Source organism: Cnephaeus nilssonii, assembly GCF_951640355.1.
Source record: "Cnephaeus nilssonii genome assembly, chromosome: 12".
Taxonomy (NCBI): Eukaryota; Metazoa; Chordata; class Mammalia; order Chiroptera; family Vespertilionidae; genus Cnephaeus; species Cnephaeus nilssonii.
The window spans coordinates 66,763,740-66,784,986 of NC_137083.1; the positions used below are offsets into that span (position 1 = coordinate 66,763,740).

Below are 21,247 nucleotides of genomic sequence, written 5' to 3' on the forward strand. Positions count from 1 at the left end.
GCCCGGCACCAGCAGCAGGTACGAGTGGCGGCTGCTGCCCCGATCGCCCCTCAGGAGCAGGGGGAGGTAGAGAACCCCTCAGGGACGATCAGGGCGGGCAGCCGCTGCTCACACCCACTAATGGTGCTGGGTGATTGGGACTGGTGCTGGGCACCGGCAGTTGGTGCAAGCGGGGCCAGCGCCAGCAGCAGGTGCGAGCACCAGGCGGGACCACAGCATGTGGGAGCAAAGAATTTTCAGTAACAACCAGAGGCTCACCCCAATGACAGTGACCTTGGTCTGGCATCCCCGCTCACCTGCTCCACCATCCCGCTGCGGCCAATGCCCGCCGTGTTCCACACACGCCCCCTGGTGGTCAGCGCACGTCATAGTGACTGATTGTTCGGTTGTTCCAGTTGTTCCACTGTTCGGTCTATTTGCATATTAGCCTTTTATTATATAGGATAGGCTTTATAATCATACACATTAGAACTGACAAAGTATCCCCCAAAATCTCATTTAATTCACAAACCTGATGTGAAGTATTATTTTACTTTCATGGGTAAGTATATTGGCTTGTAGCAAGTTTGCTGAACTGGTGTAAATTACTTAGCTAAGACAGAACCCAGGTGCTCTGATCACAAAAGCCCATGTTTCTTGATGAAATCCCATTTGAAACAAATATAACTATCTTGATGTTGCAAATGGATTTCAAGTTTTATTAGGAATCTGATTTGACATACCAACTTTGCCTTGAAAATAGTTACATTTATCAGCATCATTTACAAACCAATATCACCTTCTCTTATTACCTCTTATACAAGTAGACTATAAACACAAACATGGCTAAAGTTCTTCAAATATACTAACTCTGATGAAAAACAAACAATGGATAATGGAATGCAAAAATTCCTTCTTAGGTTTAACAACTAATTTTATTTAGACAATTGGGCTGAAGGCCATAATTTGGTTACATATTCTATTGTGGGATTGACAAACCATAAATCTGAGGGACATATCCAGCCTGCAACCTGGTTTTCAAAATAAAAAGTTTTGTTGGAAACACAAACAGCTGTGGTCACTCATTTATGTATTATCTTTGGCTACTTTTGTGCTACAAAGACAAGTTGAAATAATACTTACTATAGAAATTATAAGGCTCACAAAGTCTAAAATATTAATTTGTTATAGAAAAAAATCTGTCAAGTTCTGGTATAATCTAACGATATTATAAAAAGCGTATCTCATGGTCCTGGACCTCTTTCTGTGTTTAATTAGTTACTAATAATAGCTTGCTTCTATGTGTTCCTTTGTGTTTTTGAAAGAACCTTGCCTTTTTCCTCTCATTTAAGTACAGAGTATTGTTGAGATAGGATCAGTGGGGCTTAATTCAATGAGCAAAACTGCAAAAGAGATGAGAGTAGAGGAAAGCTCAAATGTCTATTTATCTTACAATTATCAAATCAAGTATCAGATCCTGTAAGACTTTCCAAATTCCCCTATGAAAAAGTGGTCGCTTACTCTTTGAAACCTCAACTATACCTTGATGATGTAGCTCTCATGTACCTGTGATTCACTGTTGTGCTCTTTGTTGACTTATTTTTCCTCATTTAACACCCTGTAAACTCTTTTAAGTTTAGACTTATTAATTCAATACCTGTTGAGTGGCAATACATGCCAGGCATGTGTTAAGTCCATAAATACAATGACCAATAAGACACAGCTGTGGCTTCAAAATGTGTCTAGTTGAATGAAAGGAATGGTTTAGTAAAGAAATGATATCTGAACAGATTAAGATGTACTACAACAAAAGAACGTACCATCCAACCAAGTCTGGGGTGGTCAATCTTTGAAGAATTGATATCTGAGTTCATTCACAAAGGAAGATAAGGGGTAACCAAGGTGAGAGAAAGGATCCTTCCAGTTAAATGACAAGCCAGTGTTACAGCATTTCTATGTTTGGGGACTGCACACGTAGGAAGGAGCTGGTGGAACACTGAAAGACTAAGCAGGACAGATGGGATGGAACTAAATAATAAAGAGTCTTGTAAGTCATGTCGAAAGATTAGGTTTGGTCTTAAAAGACATGGGGTCCACTGAAGGAGTATAGGAAGGACAATAATGTGATCAGATTCACACTTTAGAAAAGTGACTATGACAATGGCAATGAGTGAATTAGACAAGGAAAGATTATGCAGAAACCAAGTATGAAACAGCTAGGAGCTTAATGAAGGTAGTAATGTGCAAAGAGAGAAAAGCTGACAAATTTAAAAGATTTGAAGAAACTAGAAATAATAGAGTTTGGTGACTAATACACACATATTGAAAGTGAAAAGGGAATCGTGGCTGGCCCTCAGGTTTCTGACTTAAGGAACGGAATATATGAAAGTTTCAATCACCACAAAAAGAGGAATGTTGAGTTTTTAGATATTTGTGGGAAATTCAAATGGAAATGTTGGATACACCAGTCTGGAACTCAGACTTATCTGTCTGTATATAAAAATTTTAGAGTCTTCAGAATTCATTCAATAAATATGTATTGAATGCCTACTATGTGCCAGGCATTATTTTAGTTACATAGAGATATAAATTGAAATCATAAGATTCCACCATTAGGTGTATAAAACAAGAAGATTGCAGACAGAATATCAGAATTTAAGAAAAGGGCAGAAGAAGAGTAATTTTCTAAGAAGGCCAAGAAGAAAAATTCATAGAGGCAGGGTTAGGACCAGGGAGAGAAAAAATGGTTCATAAGTCTGGAAGTACTAGTAGATTAATAAATTGAAAGAATACTTATACCAAGATAAAGGGTTAAGGGAGTGAGTTAGGAGGATAGCATTTTGGGATCAGAGTGTAGATAATTGGAACTTAGGAGCTCAGTAACCATAGCTTATTCATTGATTTCCTTTCTCTCTTTCTCATTTATCCAATACTATTGACTAAGCTCCTACTCCATAGCAGGACTGTGCTAGGTGCCAATTACACAATGGCTAGCAAAACAGAATGTGTAATACAATAGAGAAGACATGTAACAAACAGGTAAACAAATAGTATTTACAGTGTGGTGTGCTAAGAAGAAAACAAACAGGGCTCTGCAATAAAGTAAAACAGTGAGATTTATTTAGAAAAGTTTGATATTTGAGCATTGAAGAGGTGGGAAGAGCAAAAACTGTCAGCCATTTATACCTATATCCCCTGCTCACATAACAGTTTTGGTGCATGGTAGATGCATATTCAATGTTAGAGTAATTAATGAATTAAATAATAAGAAATTGATTGAATTATTTACTTTATATTATACAATCACTAAAAAAAAGAGATAAATATAAACTTTGAAAAGGATGACAAAATAATTTTTTGTGAAACATGAAGACGTCCACTTCTATAAAATGGTAATTTTTACCTTTTAAAAAACCAAGCTAAGCTTAGTAAGCTATATAAAAAATGCAGATGCAGTTTAAAATAGCAAAATCAGGAGGAACCAAGATGGTGGCATAGGTAAATATGGTACTCACATCCTCCCACAACCACATCAAAATTACAACTAAAATACAGCACAACCATCATTCAGAACCACCTGAAATCTGCCTGAATGGAAGTCTTACAACTAGAGAAGTAAAGAATAAAGCACATTGAGACTGGTAGGAGGGATGGGGGCATGGAATGGGCTGGTCTGACACCCATGTGTGGCATTTTTAATTGAGAGGGATATCTTGGCTGAGGAGGCCTCTTGTGAAGAGCAAGGGCTCCCAGCCTCACACCAAACCCCCTCAGCCCAGGTTTCCAGTACTGGGAAGAGAAGTTTCCATAACTTTGTGCTGCAAAAACCTGAGGGGATTGTGGATGAGTGACATGGTGGAAGCCAGAGACCCAGGCAGTTCCTCTTAAAGGGCTGGCACACTGACTTACTCAGACTTGCTTCCTCTGAGCTCCAGCACTATGGTAGCAGCTTGAAAGGATCCAGGGACATATGGGGAGGAGGAAATAAATGGTCTGACCTCAGGGCAAGAACTCAGGGGCAGCTTTCTCCTAGATAAAAGTGCTTGCAGAGGTCATTGTTCCTATGCTGAAATCTCCCCCACCACAGAGCTGATCAGCAAGGTGCCATATCTGAGTCTCTAGCAACCTTGCTCACACTATTCAATCTGTCCTGGTGATTCCCTGAGACCCCACCCCACCCAATTTGCAGCCCCACCCAAGCGGTTTGCAGTGGCTTTTCCATATGAATGGTTGTGTTGGCTCAGGATTTAGACTTTCCTAAAATCTCTCAAACAAGCAGCAGCTGGACACAGCATGCCCCATATAAACTTGATAAGCTGTCCCAAGCCAGGCACTAGCAATAGCCTGCCTTGGTTTAGAGTTTGGCTTCTTCTGGGCACCTCCAAGCCCAATACAAGTAGCAGCCATCTATAGATCACTCTGTAGCTTGTGCCGGGTGGCCCCAGGCAGGGCACAGGTAGCAGCTGACTTTGCACCTCACAGGAGGCCCCTGAGCTTTTGACAGCTTCTGGTGGACAGCTTCAGAACACACATATTACAACTCTACACATCTGCATGTGACACACTCCAGGGGCAGACTCGGTAAGCAAAGCCCCACTGAAGCAAGTCATGCGCCATAGAGGTGTCTCCAGCACAGCAGCTCTTCCACTGTAGTTGCAGCTGTTCCTCACAGCCAATTAGCCTGGGGGTCAATTCCTCCCAGTGACCCAACAGCAATCAAGGCTTAACTACAATAAGACAATGCACAAAGTCCACACACAGGCACACTTAGAGAGCCCAGCTCAGGTGACTGGGAGAGTGAGCCCTTGGCCCTACATGACATCTACTATACAAGGCTACTCTACCAATTCCAGGATCTATAGCAGCTTTACCTAATACATAGAAATGAGCACAGGGAAGCAGCCAAAATGCAGAGACAAAGACACATGTCACAAATGAAAGAACAGAAGAAATCTCCAGAAAAATAACTAAATGAAATGGAAGCAAGCAAACTACTAAATACAGAGTTCAAAACAATGGATATAAGGTTTCTCAAGGAACTTAATGAGAGCTTCAAGGGACTTAATGATAATTTCAAGGGTCTTAGTGAGAACATCAAAGACATGAAAAAGCACTAGTCAGAAATGAAGAATAATTCACAGGGAATTACAGCAGAGTAGAAGACACTGAGAATCAAATCAGTGATTTGGAATATAAGGAAGCAAAAACACCTAATCAGAAGAGCAAAAAGAAGTGTGAATCCAAAAATATGAAGATAGTGCCTGGAGCCTCTGGGGCAACTTCAAGGGTACCAACATTCACATCCTGAGGTGCCGGAAGGAGAAGAGAGAGCAAGCAAGATATTGACAATCTATTTGAAGATATAATGACCGAAAACATCCCCTACCTGGTAAAAGAAGTAGATTAACAAGCCCAGGAAGTGCAGAGAGATCCAAACAAGATGAATCCAAAGAGGCTCACATCATAATTAAAATGCTAAAGATTAAAGACCAAGAAAGAATTTTAAAAGCAGCAAGAGAAAAGCAGTTAGTTACCTACAAAAGATCACCCATACAGCTGTCAACTGACTTCTCAACAGAAACTTTGCAGGCCAGAAGAGAGTGGCAAGAAATATTCAAAATGATGAATGGCAATGACTTACAACCAAGATTACTCTACCCAGCAAAGCTATCATTTAGAATTGAAGATAATAAAAAGAGCTATACAGACAAGAAAAAGCTAAAGGAGTTCATCACCACCAAGTTAGTATTGCATGGAATGTTGAACGGCCTTCTTTAAGGATAAGAAGAGAAAGAAAGAAGAAGAGGAATAGGAAGAGGAGGGAGAAGTAGAAGAAGGAGGAAGAGGAGGAGAGGAAATATGAACAATAAAATGACCATAAATACATATCTGTCAGCAATTGAATCTAAAAATCAAAACAAATGAACAAGGAATATAATGAACAAAGTAAACTGATGAATATAATAGAAGCAGAAGCATGGAAACATAGAACAGACTGATGAATCTCAGAGGGACAGGGGAGGGGAGGGCTAACAGACATTAACCAAAGAATTTATATGTACATATGCATTACCTATGAACACAGACAATAGGATGATGAAAGCTTGGGGATGGGTGGGAACTGTGTGGAGGGGTACAATGTAGGTGAAAAGGGGGGACATCTGTAATATTGTCAACAATAAATATTTTTAAAAAATAAAAAAATAAAGATTTATATCTAATATAAAAAATAAATAAATAAAATAGCAAAATCATCATGATAACTGATTGTCCTATTTTTATATGATTTCAGAATATTACAATAATTTTGTTCCAACTCTTCCATTCTTTACTAAATATTGTTTGATTTCTTTAAAAAGGGGTAATTCCCCTTATAATTTTTTCTTTTAGTACAGCCTTGTGATTCAGTTTAGTTAAGCATTTCCTGAATATCAGTCCCATGAGATACTCCACCTAAAAATGTAGAAATAAGGTTTCTATGGTTATATAAGTTTGAAAAATATGTTAAATGTGGAATCCCACTTTTTGAGAGTGACAATATACATTATTATTTGAAGGGTTTTAGGGGGTCTACAGGAAAGAGTATTCTAGTATTTCAAAACTCTGGTTTCTTATCTTATTTGACCACAAAATATTTTTTTTGAGAAAAATATTATGTACCTGACACACTTCAGAGCATTCATTCTTTGCTAAATACTGCTGCAAATGGTTGCCCCAATTGTCTGTACACTTTACTAAATCTGAATCGTGTAAGCTAAAAATGACTTAAAATGTTGACCCACTCAAGGTTATTTATTTAAAATAATTAATTTTGAAGGTAAAACCATTTAAAATACAAATGGTAATAAATATATTTTTGGTGAGTTGAAAGCTCAACTTAGGACTTTCCCAAATTATAGGCATTGACATTCTATGGTAGGAGCATAACCCAATTAATCCCAGTTTACAGATGGAGAAATTAAGGCATAGATGGCCTTTGCCTGATGTTATTAAGTGGTTTGAAAACCCAGAATCCTGGGTACTCTTTATTTTTTTCCCCCTGAATATTTTCCCTTAAAACTACTATTTCTGGGTAAGAATGTAAAACATATTTAAAGTTGTAGTCAAATACATACACATTTCTCTCAACAAAATAGAAATATTTTGTAGCTGAAAGTCAAAGCTAAGAGCATTGAAATAATGCCTTTTTTGTGTAATGTTATTTCCCCCTCCTCCACCAACCTAAATAATCATGGATTTAATTATAATTTCAGGTGGCATCTGCTTATTTCAAAGATTTTCACCTACTGCTAATTGGAGTCATCTGTTTAGCAACATCAATAGAAAAATGGAATTTGCACAAAAGGATTGCTCTGAAAATGGTGCTGATGGTGGGTGTGAACCCAGCATGGTAAGCTCTGCATTTACTGTTCCAGGTTTACATTCTCAACAGATCATTTTTGTGCAGAGCAAATAACCAAAAAAGTAATGCATATCCAGGCAATCATTTGCATTGCAGTATACTTCATGACTTTATTTTCTCCGAAAATATGAAAGTGATATAAAGTATACTTGAGTTGTAGGAGAAAAAGAACAACTATCTTTTCAATGAAGGTCTAGTTACAGGGAGATTGCACCCAACTCTCTTACCTTTTATGTACCATCGGAATCAAAGGCGAGAGAAGCCTTGAATGTCAACATGCAAGATTGATAGACTTCAGAGTAGATTTCATACTATCTTGTTTATTTGGCTGATTACACATTCAAGACTTGTTCAAGAGCATCATTAGTCACATGGAGGATGTTAGGAACCAAAGACAATGACATTACTGACAAAATACAAATATGTGCAAAAAAATTCCAAGGTGGACATTTTCTTTTTTCCCCCTTATTATTTATTTATTTATTTATTTTAATCCTCACCTGAGGATATTTTTTCCACTTATTTTAGAGAGAGTGGAAATGAGAGGGAAAGACAGAGAAATATCCATGTGAGAGAAACACACCAATTAGGAGCCCGCAACTAAGGTACGTGCCCTTGACCGAAATCAAACCGGCACCCTTCAACACTTTATCCCATTAAGCAAAACCAGCCAGGGCAACATTTTTGTTTTTAAATGAACTATTGCAAAGTGAAATAATCAATTAAGAAACTTCCTCTAGCTCTGGCTGGTATTGGTCATTGGTTAGAGCATTGGTCCATGCACCTAAGGGTCTTGGGTTTGATTCTGGTCAAGGGCACATACCTAGGTTGTAGGTTCGCTCTCTGCCCCCTGTAGGGGTGCTTGCAGAAGGCAAAACTTTATTTATAGCATGTGAAATCACTCATTTGACTTATTTTCTCCACTGAAATGAATTTTCCCCCATTAAATTAATTGGCTATTTTAGTTTTAATTCCAGCTCTTAAGAATGTAGATGTAAGCTAAAATAACTTTCCAGTGTCAATATCATTTGCATAATGGAATTATGCTTTAAAGCCTTAGGTGGTTCTTCCCTCATCTTTCTTTGAAAATGAGAAAATTGTATTGAATTCTGTTGCATAATTCATTCTAGGATATAACCACATCTGTGTTCATCATTTATGGAGCAAACTGTTTTGTTAAATACAAAAACAAATAACTCAGATGAGACAAATTTAAAAAAATATTTACTTAAAAATTGTATAACATATATGTATTAAGGGCATTTCACGTCTTTAAGAGTGAAACAGTGTTCCAGGCTTCCTGGGTGCTATAGAGATGTGTCTCTTTACTGCACAGCAGAGCACTATCCATTATGCCACTAAATGGCTTTTCAATTTAAGGAATTTTTATCAAACAGAAACCTTATCTGATCCCAACCTTTTTTATTGGAAGATTTTGTGTCTTGCCAATGCATTGAGTTAAAAGTGTTTCTAGTTTTCGCTTTTTTGTTGAATTTATTGGAATGACATTGTTGAATAAAATTCTATATTTTTCAGATGTCCAATTCTATAATACATCATCTGTATTTTGTATTGTGTGTTCACCACCCCAAATCAAGTCTCCTTTCATCACCATTAATCCCCCCATACCTCTTTTTTTAAGAACTAGAGGCCCAGTGCACCAAATTCATGCACAGGTAGGATCCCTAGGCCTGGCTGGCGATCAGGGCTGATCGAGGCCTTCAGGTTGCTGGTTGAGGCCTCCCTTCCCTGGCTGCTGGCTGCGGGCTGCCAGCTGGGACCTTCCTTTGTTCCGTGCCACCCCCTTGTGGTCAGTGCACGTCATAGTGAGTGATTGGTCTCCTGGTCAAACTCCCATGGGGACAATTTGCATATCAGGCTTTTATAGAGAGAAATAATTTCTTGTTTAAGCTGATTTCTAATATGTTTTCTTTTGTTTTGTTTTACACATAGAAAATATTCACCTTATCTGAAGTTGAAACTTACAGTATAAAATTCTTGTACATGTATTTTTAAAATATATTTTTATTGATTTTAGAGAGGAATGGAGAGGGGGAGAGAGACAGAAACATCAATGATGAGAGAGACTCATCAATCAGATGCCTGCTACATACCCAACACTAGGGGTCCAGCCTGCAACCCAAGCTTATGCCCTGACCAGGAATCGAACTGTGACCTCCTGATTCATAGGTTGATGCTCAACCACTGAGCCATGCCGGCTTGGCTTATAGATCTATTTTTAAAGGGAGTCAGAGAATTTAATAAGTGGCTCTATATGGAAAGATGTGCTTCTGAATGATTTTCTGGGTCCTTCTACTCAAAAGAGATCATGTTTTAACCCAAGTGTGATTTTGAAAGCTTATAGACATGGTTTAAAATCTTATAGTTTTACTAGTAGGTATGTTATTATTAAGGGAGAAGAACTACTCATAAGAGAAGACCATGTAATATAACCAGTTCTTGACAACAGGCAGGAATGTCAGATTCAGACAAGCATGAATAATAGAATCTACAAAAAATTCTGAAGCCTCAATTTAGCCATTGCTTTTTAACTATTTCCTCCACCCACCACATATTAAACCCAAGTAGTGAAAAAGTAAAAGGCAGGTTTATAAAAATTAATCTCTCTCCTTGCCCTAATGCCTTCTTGGCAACATCCTGTCTTACAGAGATATGTCCAAAAGATCAAAACTAAATAAATAAATAAATAAGGGATCCGAAATTCAAAAGTTGATTGCATCTTGTCTTACTAGGATTTGAAGGAAAGTGCATTCAAATATTGACATAATATTAGAAACTGTTATATCATCTAACAACTTGCAGGCTGGTTATACATTTAGTCATTATTCTGTTTTGGGAGACAAGACTTTTATGGTTTCCTGGGAGACAAAACTTATAAGAACTCCCCTCTTACCTCTGCCACTTTGATTTCTACGGGCTATGACTGTCCTTCGAGTTTGTTGTGTGGGAGGCAACCTAACCATCCATGTTTTGAACAAATGAATTTCCAACCCATAAACAGCATCCTTTACAGTTAAACAATGCAGTTAGTTAAGCTAGGAGCCCAGCTCATACTAAAAGTCCTCTCCTCTCATTTCAGGCTGACATTGGGGTTCATGAGCAGTACTGCCTTCTTATCTATGTGGCTTAGCAACACTTCCACTGCTGCCATGGTGATGCCCATCGTGGAGGCTGTGGCACAGCAGATCATCAGTGCTCAAGCACAGGTCAAGGCCACTCAGATGACTTATTGCAATGGATCAATCAATCCCGGACTGGAGATGGAAGGTATCACATGTAGATATGGCCACAGAGGGTCTAGTCATATGGGCAATAGCCATAAATTTGAGAATTCTGGGTTATATGTTTAATTAACTGTCCATACACTCATGATGTGAATTTAACCTTTTTCTTTCTATATTTCCAAATATTTATACAAGGGAATTACTTTACCTCAATATTTACCTTAAATTGATTATTGAGTTTACAGTTTCTAGCAAAAGAGGAAGAATACCCTTTCCATTCTTCAGCCAGTCTGGTGGAACTCTCTCTCATGTCTTTATCAGCAGACCTCAGGTTACTCTTTTGTCTTGAAAATATTTTCTTGCATAATATTGAGAATTTTTTAGAAAATACATTTTTATTGATTTCAGAGAGGAAGGTAAAGGGGGGGGGGAGAGAGAAATATCAATGATGAGAGAGAATCATTGATCGGCTGACTCCTGCATGCCCCACACTGGGGATTGAGCTCACAACCCAGGCATGTGCCCTGAATGGGAATCGAACTGAGACCTCTTGGTTCATAGGTCGATGCTCAACCACTGAGCCAGGCCAGCCCAGGCTAGATTGAGAATGTTTAATTCCTACATTCTATTTGGAAATGGCATCTCATTTTACTGTAATTATTTCTGCCTCTGATAAACTGCTCTGATGTAGTGAAAAATCTTGGGGGATATTTGTGTTTATAAAATACACTATTAAGATGAATATTATGTCAGTACAGGTGAATTTCTTTATTTTCAGTTTCTAGTAATGCTTCCATCACACACACACAGATAAACCTTCATTTAAATTATTTTTCTTTTACTTAATGTTTTGCAGAATGTGTTAATGGACATGAAACAAATGAGAATAAAGAGAAGACAAAACCAGTTCCAGGGTAAAGAAAATTGACATTTTGATTAGGATTTTTCAAATTACATTTTAATAATATTATAAACTGGGTCAATTTATTTTTCAGACACAGTGATGATGCAGAGAACATTTCAAACAAGATGAAGTTGAGAAAGGTACATTAAATTTGATTTTTTAAAATATTTACACATGAAATTATATTAGAGCCACAGTTCGTTAAGTCAAACCACAGTGTAATAGTTTTCTTTTTCTTAGCCTCTAAATACTTCAGTGTATATTTCTTAAAATCAAGGGCATTCTCTTATTTAGCCACCATATAAATGTCTCAAAAACCAGGAAATTAACATTGATAAAGAACTGTTACTGAACCCACAGACTTTATTCAGATGTCACCCATTGTCCTGCATGTGCTCAGTAGTGAGAAATTTTCAGGATCTAAGATCACTGTTGCGTTTCAGTTGTCATTTCTCTCCAGCCTTCCTTCTCTGGATCAGTCTTCTTCCATCTTTCGTTGTCCTTCTTCACGTTGACATTTTAAAGAGATGGGGCCAGTTGCTTTGCAGAAAGTCCCAGGATTTGGGTTCATCTGATATTTCATTAGATTCAGGTTATGCTTGGGTGGCAGGAATACCCCAGAAGTAATGCTGTATTCTTCTCATTGTTTCTATCAGATGGTAGGCGGTTTTCACTTGTTCCCATATTTGATCTGAACTTTGATCAAAAAGTCTTGAACGTATTGATCAATAAGTCCTCCGGGTTTACACTCCCCCCTCCCACTTGTAATTAATAACTAAACTATGGGGAGAATTTTTGAAGCCAGGTGCGGAGAATTTTTGAAGCCAGGTGAATATCCTGTTTCTTAGAGTAATTGCTGACTCTTATCTGAATCAAATTACTATAATGATTTCCAAATAATGATATTTTAACTCTGTTATTCCTTCTGCATTTATTAATTAACATTTTACTGAAAAGGTCTTTCCTTCTCTCTTATTATTTACTTCTGTCAATATGGATCCATGGATTTTCCTTTTATTCAATGGGTTATAATCCATTACTATCATTATTTATTTTTATGTTCAGATTGTCCCAGATTTGGTCAGGAGGAGCCTGTTCAAGCTGGCTACTGTGCTGTCATTCAACTTGTGCACAAGATGGTCCATGCTTACTCTTACAGCCGTTTTTCTAAGGACCCCTGACTCTTTTTGTGGGCTGTGATATTAGAGCCTAAGATCTGGAATCTGGGTGTGCTCATTGTCACTGAGGTGTCATAACTCATGTCCTTTTAGTGAACAGACTGGGAGAAATATCCATTTCATATCATTCTTGCCTTTCACAATTTTATATTTGTAACTCCTTTCTTTCACTCTGAGAAGGCTGGATCCCAACAAAATTAATATATTTACTCCTTCGCTCAATTCTACCATACACATAATCTTGCTTTAGAATTACTAGTATACCCACACCATTATTAGCAATAAACTAACTAACCTATTAAGCTGTAGTTGGGGCAGATGTGAAGCTGAGGAGAGTCCCTGACACAAGTTGCTCCTGCTGGAAGCTAGAACTAGAGCAAGCCACAGGGAGACTCAGGACAAGCCAGCCGTTGGAGGATAGCGGTAGCTAGGGTGGTGTGAAGCCGAGGACTCCTGGGGGCAGCCTTCTCAGGGCAGCTGGAACATGGACCTGAGCAGGCTGCCGGGAGACCCAGGGATAAGCAGCATATATTTGGGGGACCTGAGGAGACTGGGATGGCATAGGCCTACAGGTAGAGCGCCTGGATCAAGCTCCTGCCCTTGCAATCAAGGGGGAATGGAAGGATCACAAATGGCACTCTGGTGCTTCCAACCTCAGAGAGCGTTCCAGCAGCTCCCCTCCCACTTGATAGATCCTCTAGGATTTGTAAATGGATCTCCTTCCTGTCTAGCCTAGGTGTCCTTTAAACCATTGTGTGTTTTTTCTGCTGTGCCCCAGGGCAGGCAAATCTGTGTGGGACCTCCCAGGATCCCTTTGGACTGCAGGGCAGTGTGTTGGCTGGGGTGTCCACAGTGCGGTGTCTCTGGCTCTCCTACATGTGTCTGTGTGGTCTCTCTCTTGTTGGTTATGCAGAAGCTGTTCAGGCAGCTTTCAGTTCTTCATCAGGGGGCATTGCTCTGACTGTAGGTGTAAATTTGACGTGTTCCTGGAAGGAGGTGAGTTCAGCCTCTTCCCACACTGCCATCTTGGACCAGAAGCTCCCAGTGCAATGGCCCTTCATAGATAGACCAAAATCAACAACCTGACAGAAAACGTTTTGTGCTCTGAACGTTAGCATCATTATTTTCTCTTTCCACTAGATCCTTGGTGATGGCATTTGTCATATGCAGTTTAAAGAAATATAATCCCAGTCTCAGAATAGCGTTTCATTTTTTTAAATGAAAATCTTGCTTGCCTGATAGCCTGGTTTTCATTAGGAGCATCCTCATTTCTTACAGCTTATGAATTTAGAGCCATTCCTATTCATGTAATTACAATCCAGTTATCTTTAGTATCCCCATTGCCACTGAAAAATTCAATGCAGGATTCATGAGTTGCTATTGTCAAATACAGATGGGAAAGTTGTTGTAGCCATTCCAGTTATCAAAGGAAGGAAGGAGTCTCTTGTAAACTATCCTATACAATTTATTTTTCCAGAATGAATCAATATAAAAATACTACACCAGGTTGTATCGGGAACTATATATCTCAAGACCACTGAAAAATAATTCTGCATAGAAATAGTCCTAAGGTAGCCATGGCAATAGGAATAGGAGAGTGGGGCATACGTTCCTTCCTCAGACGATAATGCATTAGCATCATCTCAAATGGGAAGAGAAACCCTCTCTCATAATTTACAGAAATCTTCAAAGAAAGAGCGATTTCTATGTCAAGAGAAATCGAATACAAAAATACGTTTTAAGCCATTAGTTATAGTGCACAATAAGGGTTTTAAAGATGAGAATTGAACACATATATATTTATGAAAACATGATCATCTTTAGGGATATAAGTAATTCTTCTAAAACATAGAAAATTAACAGTGTGTCAGGTAAATTATGGAAGAATACATTTCCAATGGGCTTTTAAAACTCTTATGAACATTGGAAAGCCTAAACAGAAAGAATATACTCGCATTCTAACTTTCTGGGGTCATTTTTAGAAACTCAGTTTTCTGGCACGGTGCCTAAATCTTGGGTTAAGTCCCCTTCACGTTGCTTTGATAGCCTACACTGGGCATTAAAGGAAAGTCTGTTAATGGGCATCAAAGGAAAGTCTATTAATGAAAAGACCTGCTCCTTACTATAAGCAGCTCAGAGTCTAGTGGGGAACATTGACTTTAAAAAAACAACAACAGAAAATGTGACATCAATACCACAACAAAGGCATGCACAGAGGCCAAGTCTTCCAGAAGCCAGCGCAACTACCTCCATCGGGACTGATTGCAGGGGGAGTATGAGGTAAAGAAAGCTGAATCAGGAAGGAAGGTGGCATGTGCAGGCAGAGGAGTGCAGACTCCACGTGTGCACGGACCACATCTATTTGGTTCACCATTCAATCCCCTGCACACTCCATTGCCTGCCACAGAGAAGGCATTAGGTAGGTGTTTGTCTTTACTGGTTAGTGAATGAGTGAAATGGAAGAGTATTCTATTCAGAGAATACAATGAAATCAAAGACTCAAATATGTAGAGAACAGGGCTTTTTTTTTCCCTTTTTTCTTTTTCCTCAGGAAACAACTCCAGTGCAGGTGCTAGGGATGTGTGTTCCTGTGATAAGTGAAATGACTGAATAGGTTGGGCCAAGTGAGAAATAGCTGTTTGTAACATATAAGAAGGTTAGTTTATCATAGGGGGAATAGAGAGCTTTGAAGCTGGGGGCAGCAATGTAAGTTCTGCCCTTCGAGAAGCTTCCTGTGGCAAGACTGAACGGGATGGGGTATGGGCCTAAGTGGGCTTTTTGATGATCAGACTTTGGGGATGAGAGAAAGAGGAGTATAGAAAATGCCCCTGCTACAGTGAACAGGTCTTGTGATGCCACTAATGGAGATGGAAACACAGGAGAGGAATACGTTTTTAATGGAGAAAAGTAAGATAATTTGGGTGCATTTTTGGCAATAAAGATTGAGATCGGAGTTTAGGAGAAGTCTTTGAACAATGAATATATGGTCTTTCTAGAATCCAATGTATAGAAGTTCAGCTTTATGTAAAAAAACAAAAATTAAGGGCTAACATTTTGCTCTACAAAATGTTCTTTATAAGAAATATCACAAAAGCATTTTACGTAATGCACATTTAAGATATGTTTTGATTTTTAACAATTATAAATCTCTTCTTAGGAATGAACATGTTATATGGTTTGTGTTATAATTATAATAAATTGCACCTGTTCTTGGCCAGGTTTTTACACTAGGTAATTTAACACAAAATGGTTATGTAGAAAAAACTGTGTCTATTTCATCTAGCTATTTTGGTCTGTTTTCTTCTTGAAGTCGTTGGGACATTCTATTGAATTAAAATAAATGCCATGTGGTTTAGCTTTGATTTTGAACTACAAGTCAAAAATATTCAAATATTAATACTTCTGTGGGGGAATGGTTTCAAATAAATTTCAAAGAGAGAAAAAATGAAGGAGTTAGTTGTTTTTTTTTTTTTTTTTAATAATTTGCATCACTTTTTGCCCTGTTCCTACTAAAAAAGTTAGATTTCTAGTGAAAATTACTACAATTTCATACAATTGAATCCACATTTGCTTAGTAAAAAATTAAGGAGTTTTTTTTAAATCTAATTAAAATCTTTTTGCTAATACAATTAAATCAATCCAAGATGATCAATAAGCTTACTTCATCTTTTAGAATTATATACTTACTTAATTAAAAAAAATTATACAGCATATTCTTCTCTAAAGTCAATGACATACACAGTGCTTTATATAAAACTAGAGGCCCCGTGCACAAAATTTGTGCACGGGTAGGGTCCTTGGACTGGCCAGTGATCAGGGCCAGCCGGGGCCTTTCTTCATTCTGTGCTACCCCCTGGTGGTCAGCACACATCATAGCAAGTGATTGAACTCCTGGTCTCCCTGTTGAACTCCCAAGGGTACAATTTGCATATTAGCCTTTTATATATATAGATTAGGTGTTTAGTAAGCAGAAAGTTCCCAATAGTAGAAGAAAATTAAGAATTACCACCAAATAAGTTCTAAATTTGGTGATAAAAATAACATTAAAAATATACATTTAACATTTGCTCAGATATTATCTTTTTTATGAGGCCTACCCTTACCAACCCATTTCATTGTAGCCAATACATTCCTCCTCTTAATCCCCCTAAATCTGCCCTACTTTTTCCAAAACATATATTACCTTCTTAAAACTTCAATTTACTTAATTTTTATTTGCTTTTTAAATTCTCTGTTTTCTCCACTAAAATCTTTGTCCATTTGTTTATTTGCATCTCAAATATCTAATTACCTACCATAGAGTAAGCATTTGGTATATATTTGCTAATTGAATAAGTTCACTAAAATTTTTTCTTAATTACAATTAAATTTAAAAACTCATTCGGAACATAAGTGATAAAAATAGAAGAAGCAAACTGTTAAAAGTTGTAAGCTAAAACCATGGATCAGATTACTATCACCTTTTTACAGTTTTATTGAGATACTAGTGGTCCGGTGCACGAAATTCATGCACGGGGGTGGGGGGTTGGTGTTCCTCAGCCTGGCCTGTAACCTCTCCAATCTGGGACCCCTCGAAGGATGTCCTACTGCCAGTTTACAGGGATCGGGCCTAAACTGGCGGTCAGACATCCCTCTCACAATCCAGGACTGCTGGCTCCAGCCACTCACCTGTCTGCCTGCCTGCCTGCCTGCCTGATTGCCCCTAACCACTCTGTATGCCGGCCTGCTCACCCCCAACTGCCCCCTTGCTGGCCTGCTCACTCCAAACTGCCCCCCCACTGTCCTGATCACCTTAACTGACCCCCACTAATGGCCTGCTCACCCCCAACTGGTCCCCCTGCTTGTCTGCTTACCCCCATTGGCCCCTGCCATCCCATCCTGGCCTGATCACCCCCTGGCAAACCAAAGTCCCAGCCCCTCCTTTTTTTCTTTTTCTTTTTTTTTTCAGTGCCTCCTTGAGCGGAGGCCAGGGCTAGCTGGAAGCAAGTATCTAGGATTTATTTATCTTCTATAATTGAAACTTTGTAGCCTTGAGTGGAGGCCAGGGCCGGCCAGGGTGGGCAGGAAGCTTGGCTTCCTCCATCTCCAGGGCAACCCAAGCCTCCTGCTTGCTCCAGCTCCATAGCCAGCTGCCATTTTGGTTGGGTTAATTTGCATACTTGCTCCTGATTGGCTGGTGGGCGTGGCTTGTGGGTGTAGCAGAGTGATGTTTAATTTGCATGTTTCTCTTTTATTAGTGTAGATATTTGCACATAACGTGTAAGTTTAAGGTGCATAATGTGTTGATTTGATACACTTACATATTGCAAATTGATTACCACCATAGTGCTAGTTAACACCTCCATCATGTTACACAATTAATTGTGTGTGCATGCATGTGTTTTGAAAACATTTAACTTCTACTCTCTTTAAAACTTTCAAGTATATTAGTATTTTTATAATGTTGTACATTAGATCCCCAGTACTTACTGATCTTATAACTAGAAGTTGTATCCTTTGAACATCTCCCCATTTTCCCTATTCCCAGCCCCTAGTACCACTCTACTCTGTTTCTATGAGATTGGCTTTTTTAGATTCCACGTGTAAATGACTCCATGTAGTATTTGTCTTTCTCTGTCCTCTTAGCATAATGCTATTACAATGATAGCCATGCTTACAGGTGTGAGATGATATCTCATGGTTTTGATTTGTATTCATCTGATGGTAAATGATGTTGAGTACTTTTTCACAGATCTGTTGAGCATTTGTATGTCTTTTTTTGTAAAAATATGTATTCAGTTCCTCTCCCTTTTTTAAAGTTGCATTGTCTGTGTACTTTTTTTTCTATTGAGGTGTTTGAGTTCTTTACGTATTTCGGTTATTAACCCCTTATCAGATATATGATTTGCAAATACTTTCTCCTGTTCCATAGGTTGCCTTGTCATTTTGTTGATTGTTTCTTTTGCCATGCAGAAGCTTTTCAGTTTAATGCAGTCCCACTTATTATTTTTTGCTTTTGATGTCATAGCCCCAAAAAATCCTTGCCAAGAACAATGTAAAGGAGCTTTTTCTCCATGTTTTCTTCCAGATATGGTTACAGTTCTTATGTTTAAGTCTATAATCCATTTCAAATTAATTTTTTAAAAATATTTTTTATTGATTTCAGAGAGCAAGGGAGAGGGAGAGAGACATAGAAACATCAATGATAAGAGAGAATCAGCCATCAGCTGCCTCTTGCATGCCCCCTTCCCCTGGAGATCAAGCCTGCCACCCAGGCATATTCCCTGGCAAGGAATTGAACCATGACCTCCTGGTTCTATGCTCAACCACTGAGGTTGACGCTCAACTACTGAGCCTCGCTGGCCAGGCTCAAGTTAATTTTTGTGAGTGGTATAAGACAGGGGTCCAATTTCATTTTTCTGTATGTGGATATCCAATTTTCCTAACACCATTTATGGAAGAAACTATCTTTTCCCTATTGAGTATTCTTTACTTGCTTGGCAAATGTTATTTGACCATATATGTAAGCGTTTATTTCTGGGCTATTAATTCTGTTCCATTGATCTGTGTGTCTATTTTTATGCTAGCACCAACCTGATTTGATTACTGTAGCTTTTTAGAATAGTTTGAAATCAGGAAGTGTGATATATTCCAGCTTTATTTTTTCTCAAAATTGCTTTGGCTATATGGGGAGGTTAGTTTTATTTTTGAGGGAAAGAAACCAAGAGTTTGAAACTAAACATTTTTTTAGCCCTAAAATTCTTGTTAATAGAACTGCAAAATTCTGATAAAGATAATAACAAAGATAATTTTGCCATTGCTACTGCTGCTGCTGCTAATGGTGATAATTACATGTTGGTTTTGAAGATGATGAATATTCAGTAGTACCTCAGATTCCAAGGACTGATTAAGGAGTACTCATATCTAAGAGTCAGATTCCTACACTGCATACCTAGAAAACAGATGTTTCCCATGCCTCACCATGTTTCCACGGCTCAAACATTAGCAGAGCTCTTTACTTGTGCCCAGAATAAAAGTGGTAGGTAGGTATGCAGCCCATAGATCCTGCATTCCTCCAAAAGTAGCTGAAATATTTTTAGAAAATAAAAGAAACAAGATGAAAGAAAGACCCAGAAAGGATATTGATAGTACATGGGGCCATATATTTGTCAGGTTCCAGTGGGGAAACTGGGAGACCAATCATCACATTCTTTTCTGAAAAATGAGTTCCAGAAGTTAGTTTTTACATACCAAGTGAAGAACCAAGTAACTAGATTTCCCTCTTCCTTATATGCAATAGTATTATTCAAAGAGATACCCCAGATTTTTGCACTAGCTCAATTTATAAACTTCCAGCCATCTTGGAATTAAAGGAATTAGAAAATCAGTAGGCTTTTAATAAAAGGCCTGAGATCATTGCTTTTTATTCATCTTATATAATTTGTAGTTCCCTAAATGGAAAAAGTTCTAGGAAAAATATTTCTTGAACAAATCAAATCTTGCTTTTAATTAGGTCTTATTTAATTTGGAGATGAAAATTATTATTATTTAAAACCAAATACTGTAATTTAGCATTCTTAAATGTTCTCTAAGAATTCAAAGAACCATATAACAGTAATAAGCATGGCTCATGATATCAGAGATGAGGGGCATTCGTTCACCCAAGTGAAGTAATAGTAATTCTAAAATAGCTAGCCCCTGGATCAAATATGAAAAAAGGTATTTTAGTCAGACCAGGCAGATGCTACAATCAAAAGTTGGTTCTCCTGGATTACTCTTTCCTTTTCCTATACTGGGTGAAATTGTGTGGCAAAGCCAATTGTTAGTGTTGCTCAGTCCTTATCTGATACAACCTAGGTGTATCCTTTTATTCATCCAGCCAAATCCTATGGGAAAGAGAGAGAGAGAGAGAGAGAGAGAGAGAGAGAGAGAGAGAGCCACACATTCTTTAGGAACAGCAGCAAAAAGACAAGATAAATGTTGGTGAGGATGTGGAGAAAAAGGAGACCATGTAAATTGGTGCAGCCACTATGGACAACAATATGGGGGCTCCTCAGAAAATTAAAAATACAACTACCCTATAATCCAGCAGTCAATCCCACTTCTGGGTATTTACCCCCAAAAAATTAAATCACTAACTCAAAGAGATTGTCTGCACTTCTATATTCCTTATAAATCATTCACTAGCCAAGATATGGACACAACCTAAGTGTCCACCAATAGGTGAAAGGATAAAAAGATGTGGTATGCATACACACTGGGATATTACTCAGCCACGAGAGAGGAGGAAATTCTGTTATTTGTGACAACATGATGAACCTTGAAAGCATTATTTTAAGTGAAATAAGCCAGACAGAGAAAGATAAATATTGCCTGGTATCATTTATATATGTAATATATATTTAAAAAGAAAACTCATAGAAGCAAAGAGTAGAAAAGTGGTTGACGGGGTGATGGGTGGAGTAAATAGGGAAAGGTTCATAACCGGTACAAGCTCTTGGCTATGAGATAAATAAGGTCTGAGCATCAACTGTAAAATGTGATGCCTATAGCTGATAAC

The 21,247-nt window shown here is 38.2% G+C and overlaps 1 protein-coding gene across 1 annotated transcript in view; it reads left to right on the top strand.

The window, feature by feature from the left end:
- Positions 1-21,247, top strand: part of SLC13A1 (solute carrier family 13 member 1) — a gene marked incomplete at both ends in the record, with an annotated part of 89,357 nt that overhangs the window by 21,366 nt on the left and 46,744 nt on the right. The window contains 4 exons of the mRNA XM_079786443.1: positions 7,233-7,369; positions 10,482-10,669; positions 11,483-11,540; positions 11,622-11,670. Coding sequence (XP_079642569.1) covers positions 7,233-7,369; positions 10,482-10,669; positions 11,483-11,540; positions 11,622-11,670 — 432 coding nt within the window. The remainder of the gene's footprint in view (positions 1-7,232; positions 7,370-10,481; positions 10,670-11,482; positions 11,541-11,621; positions 11,671-21,247) is intronic.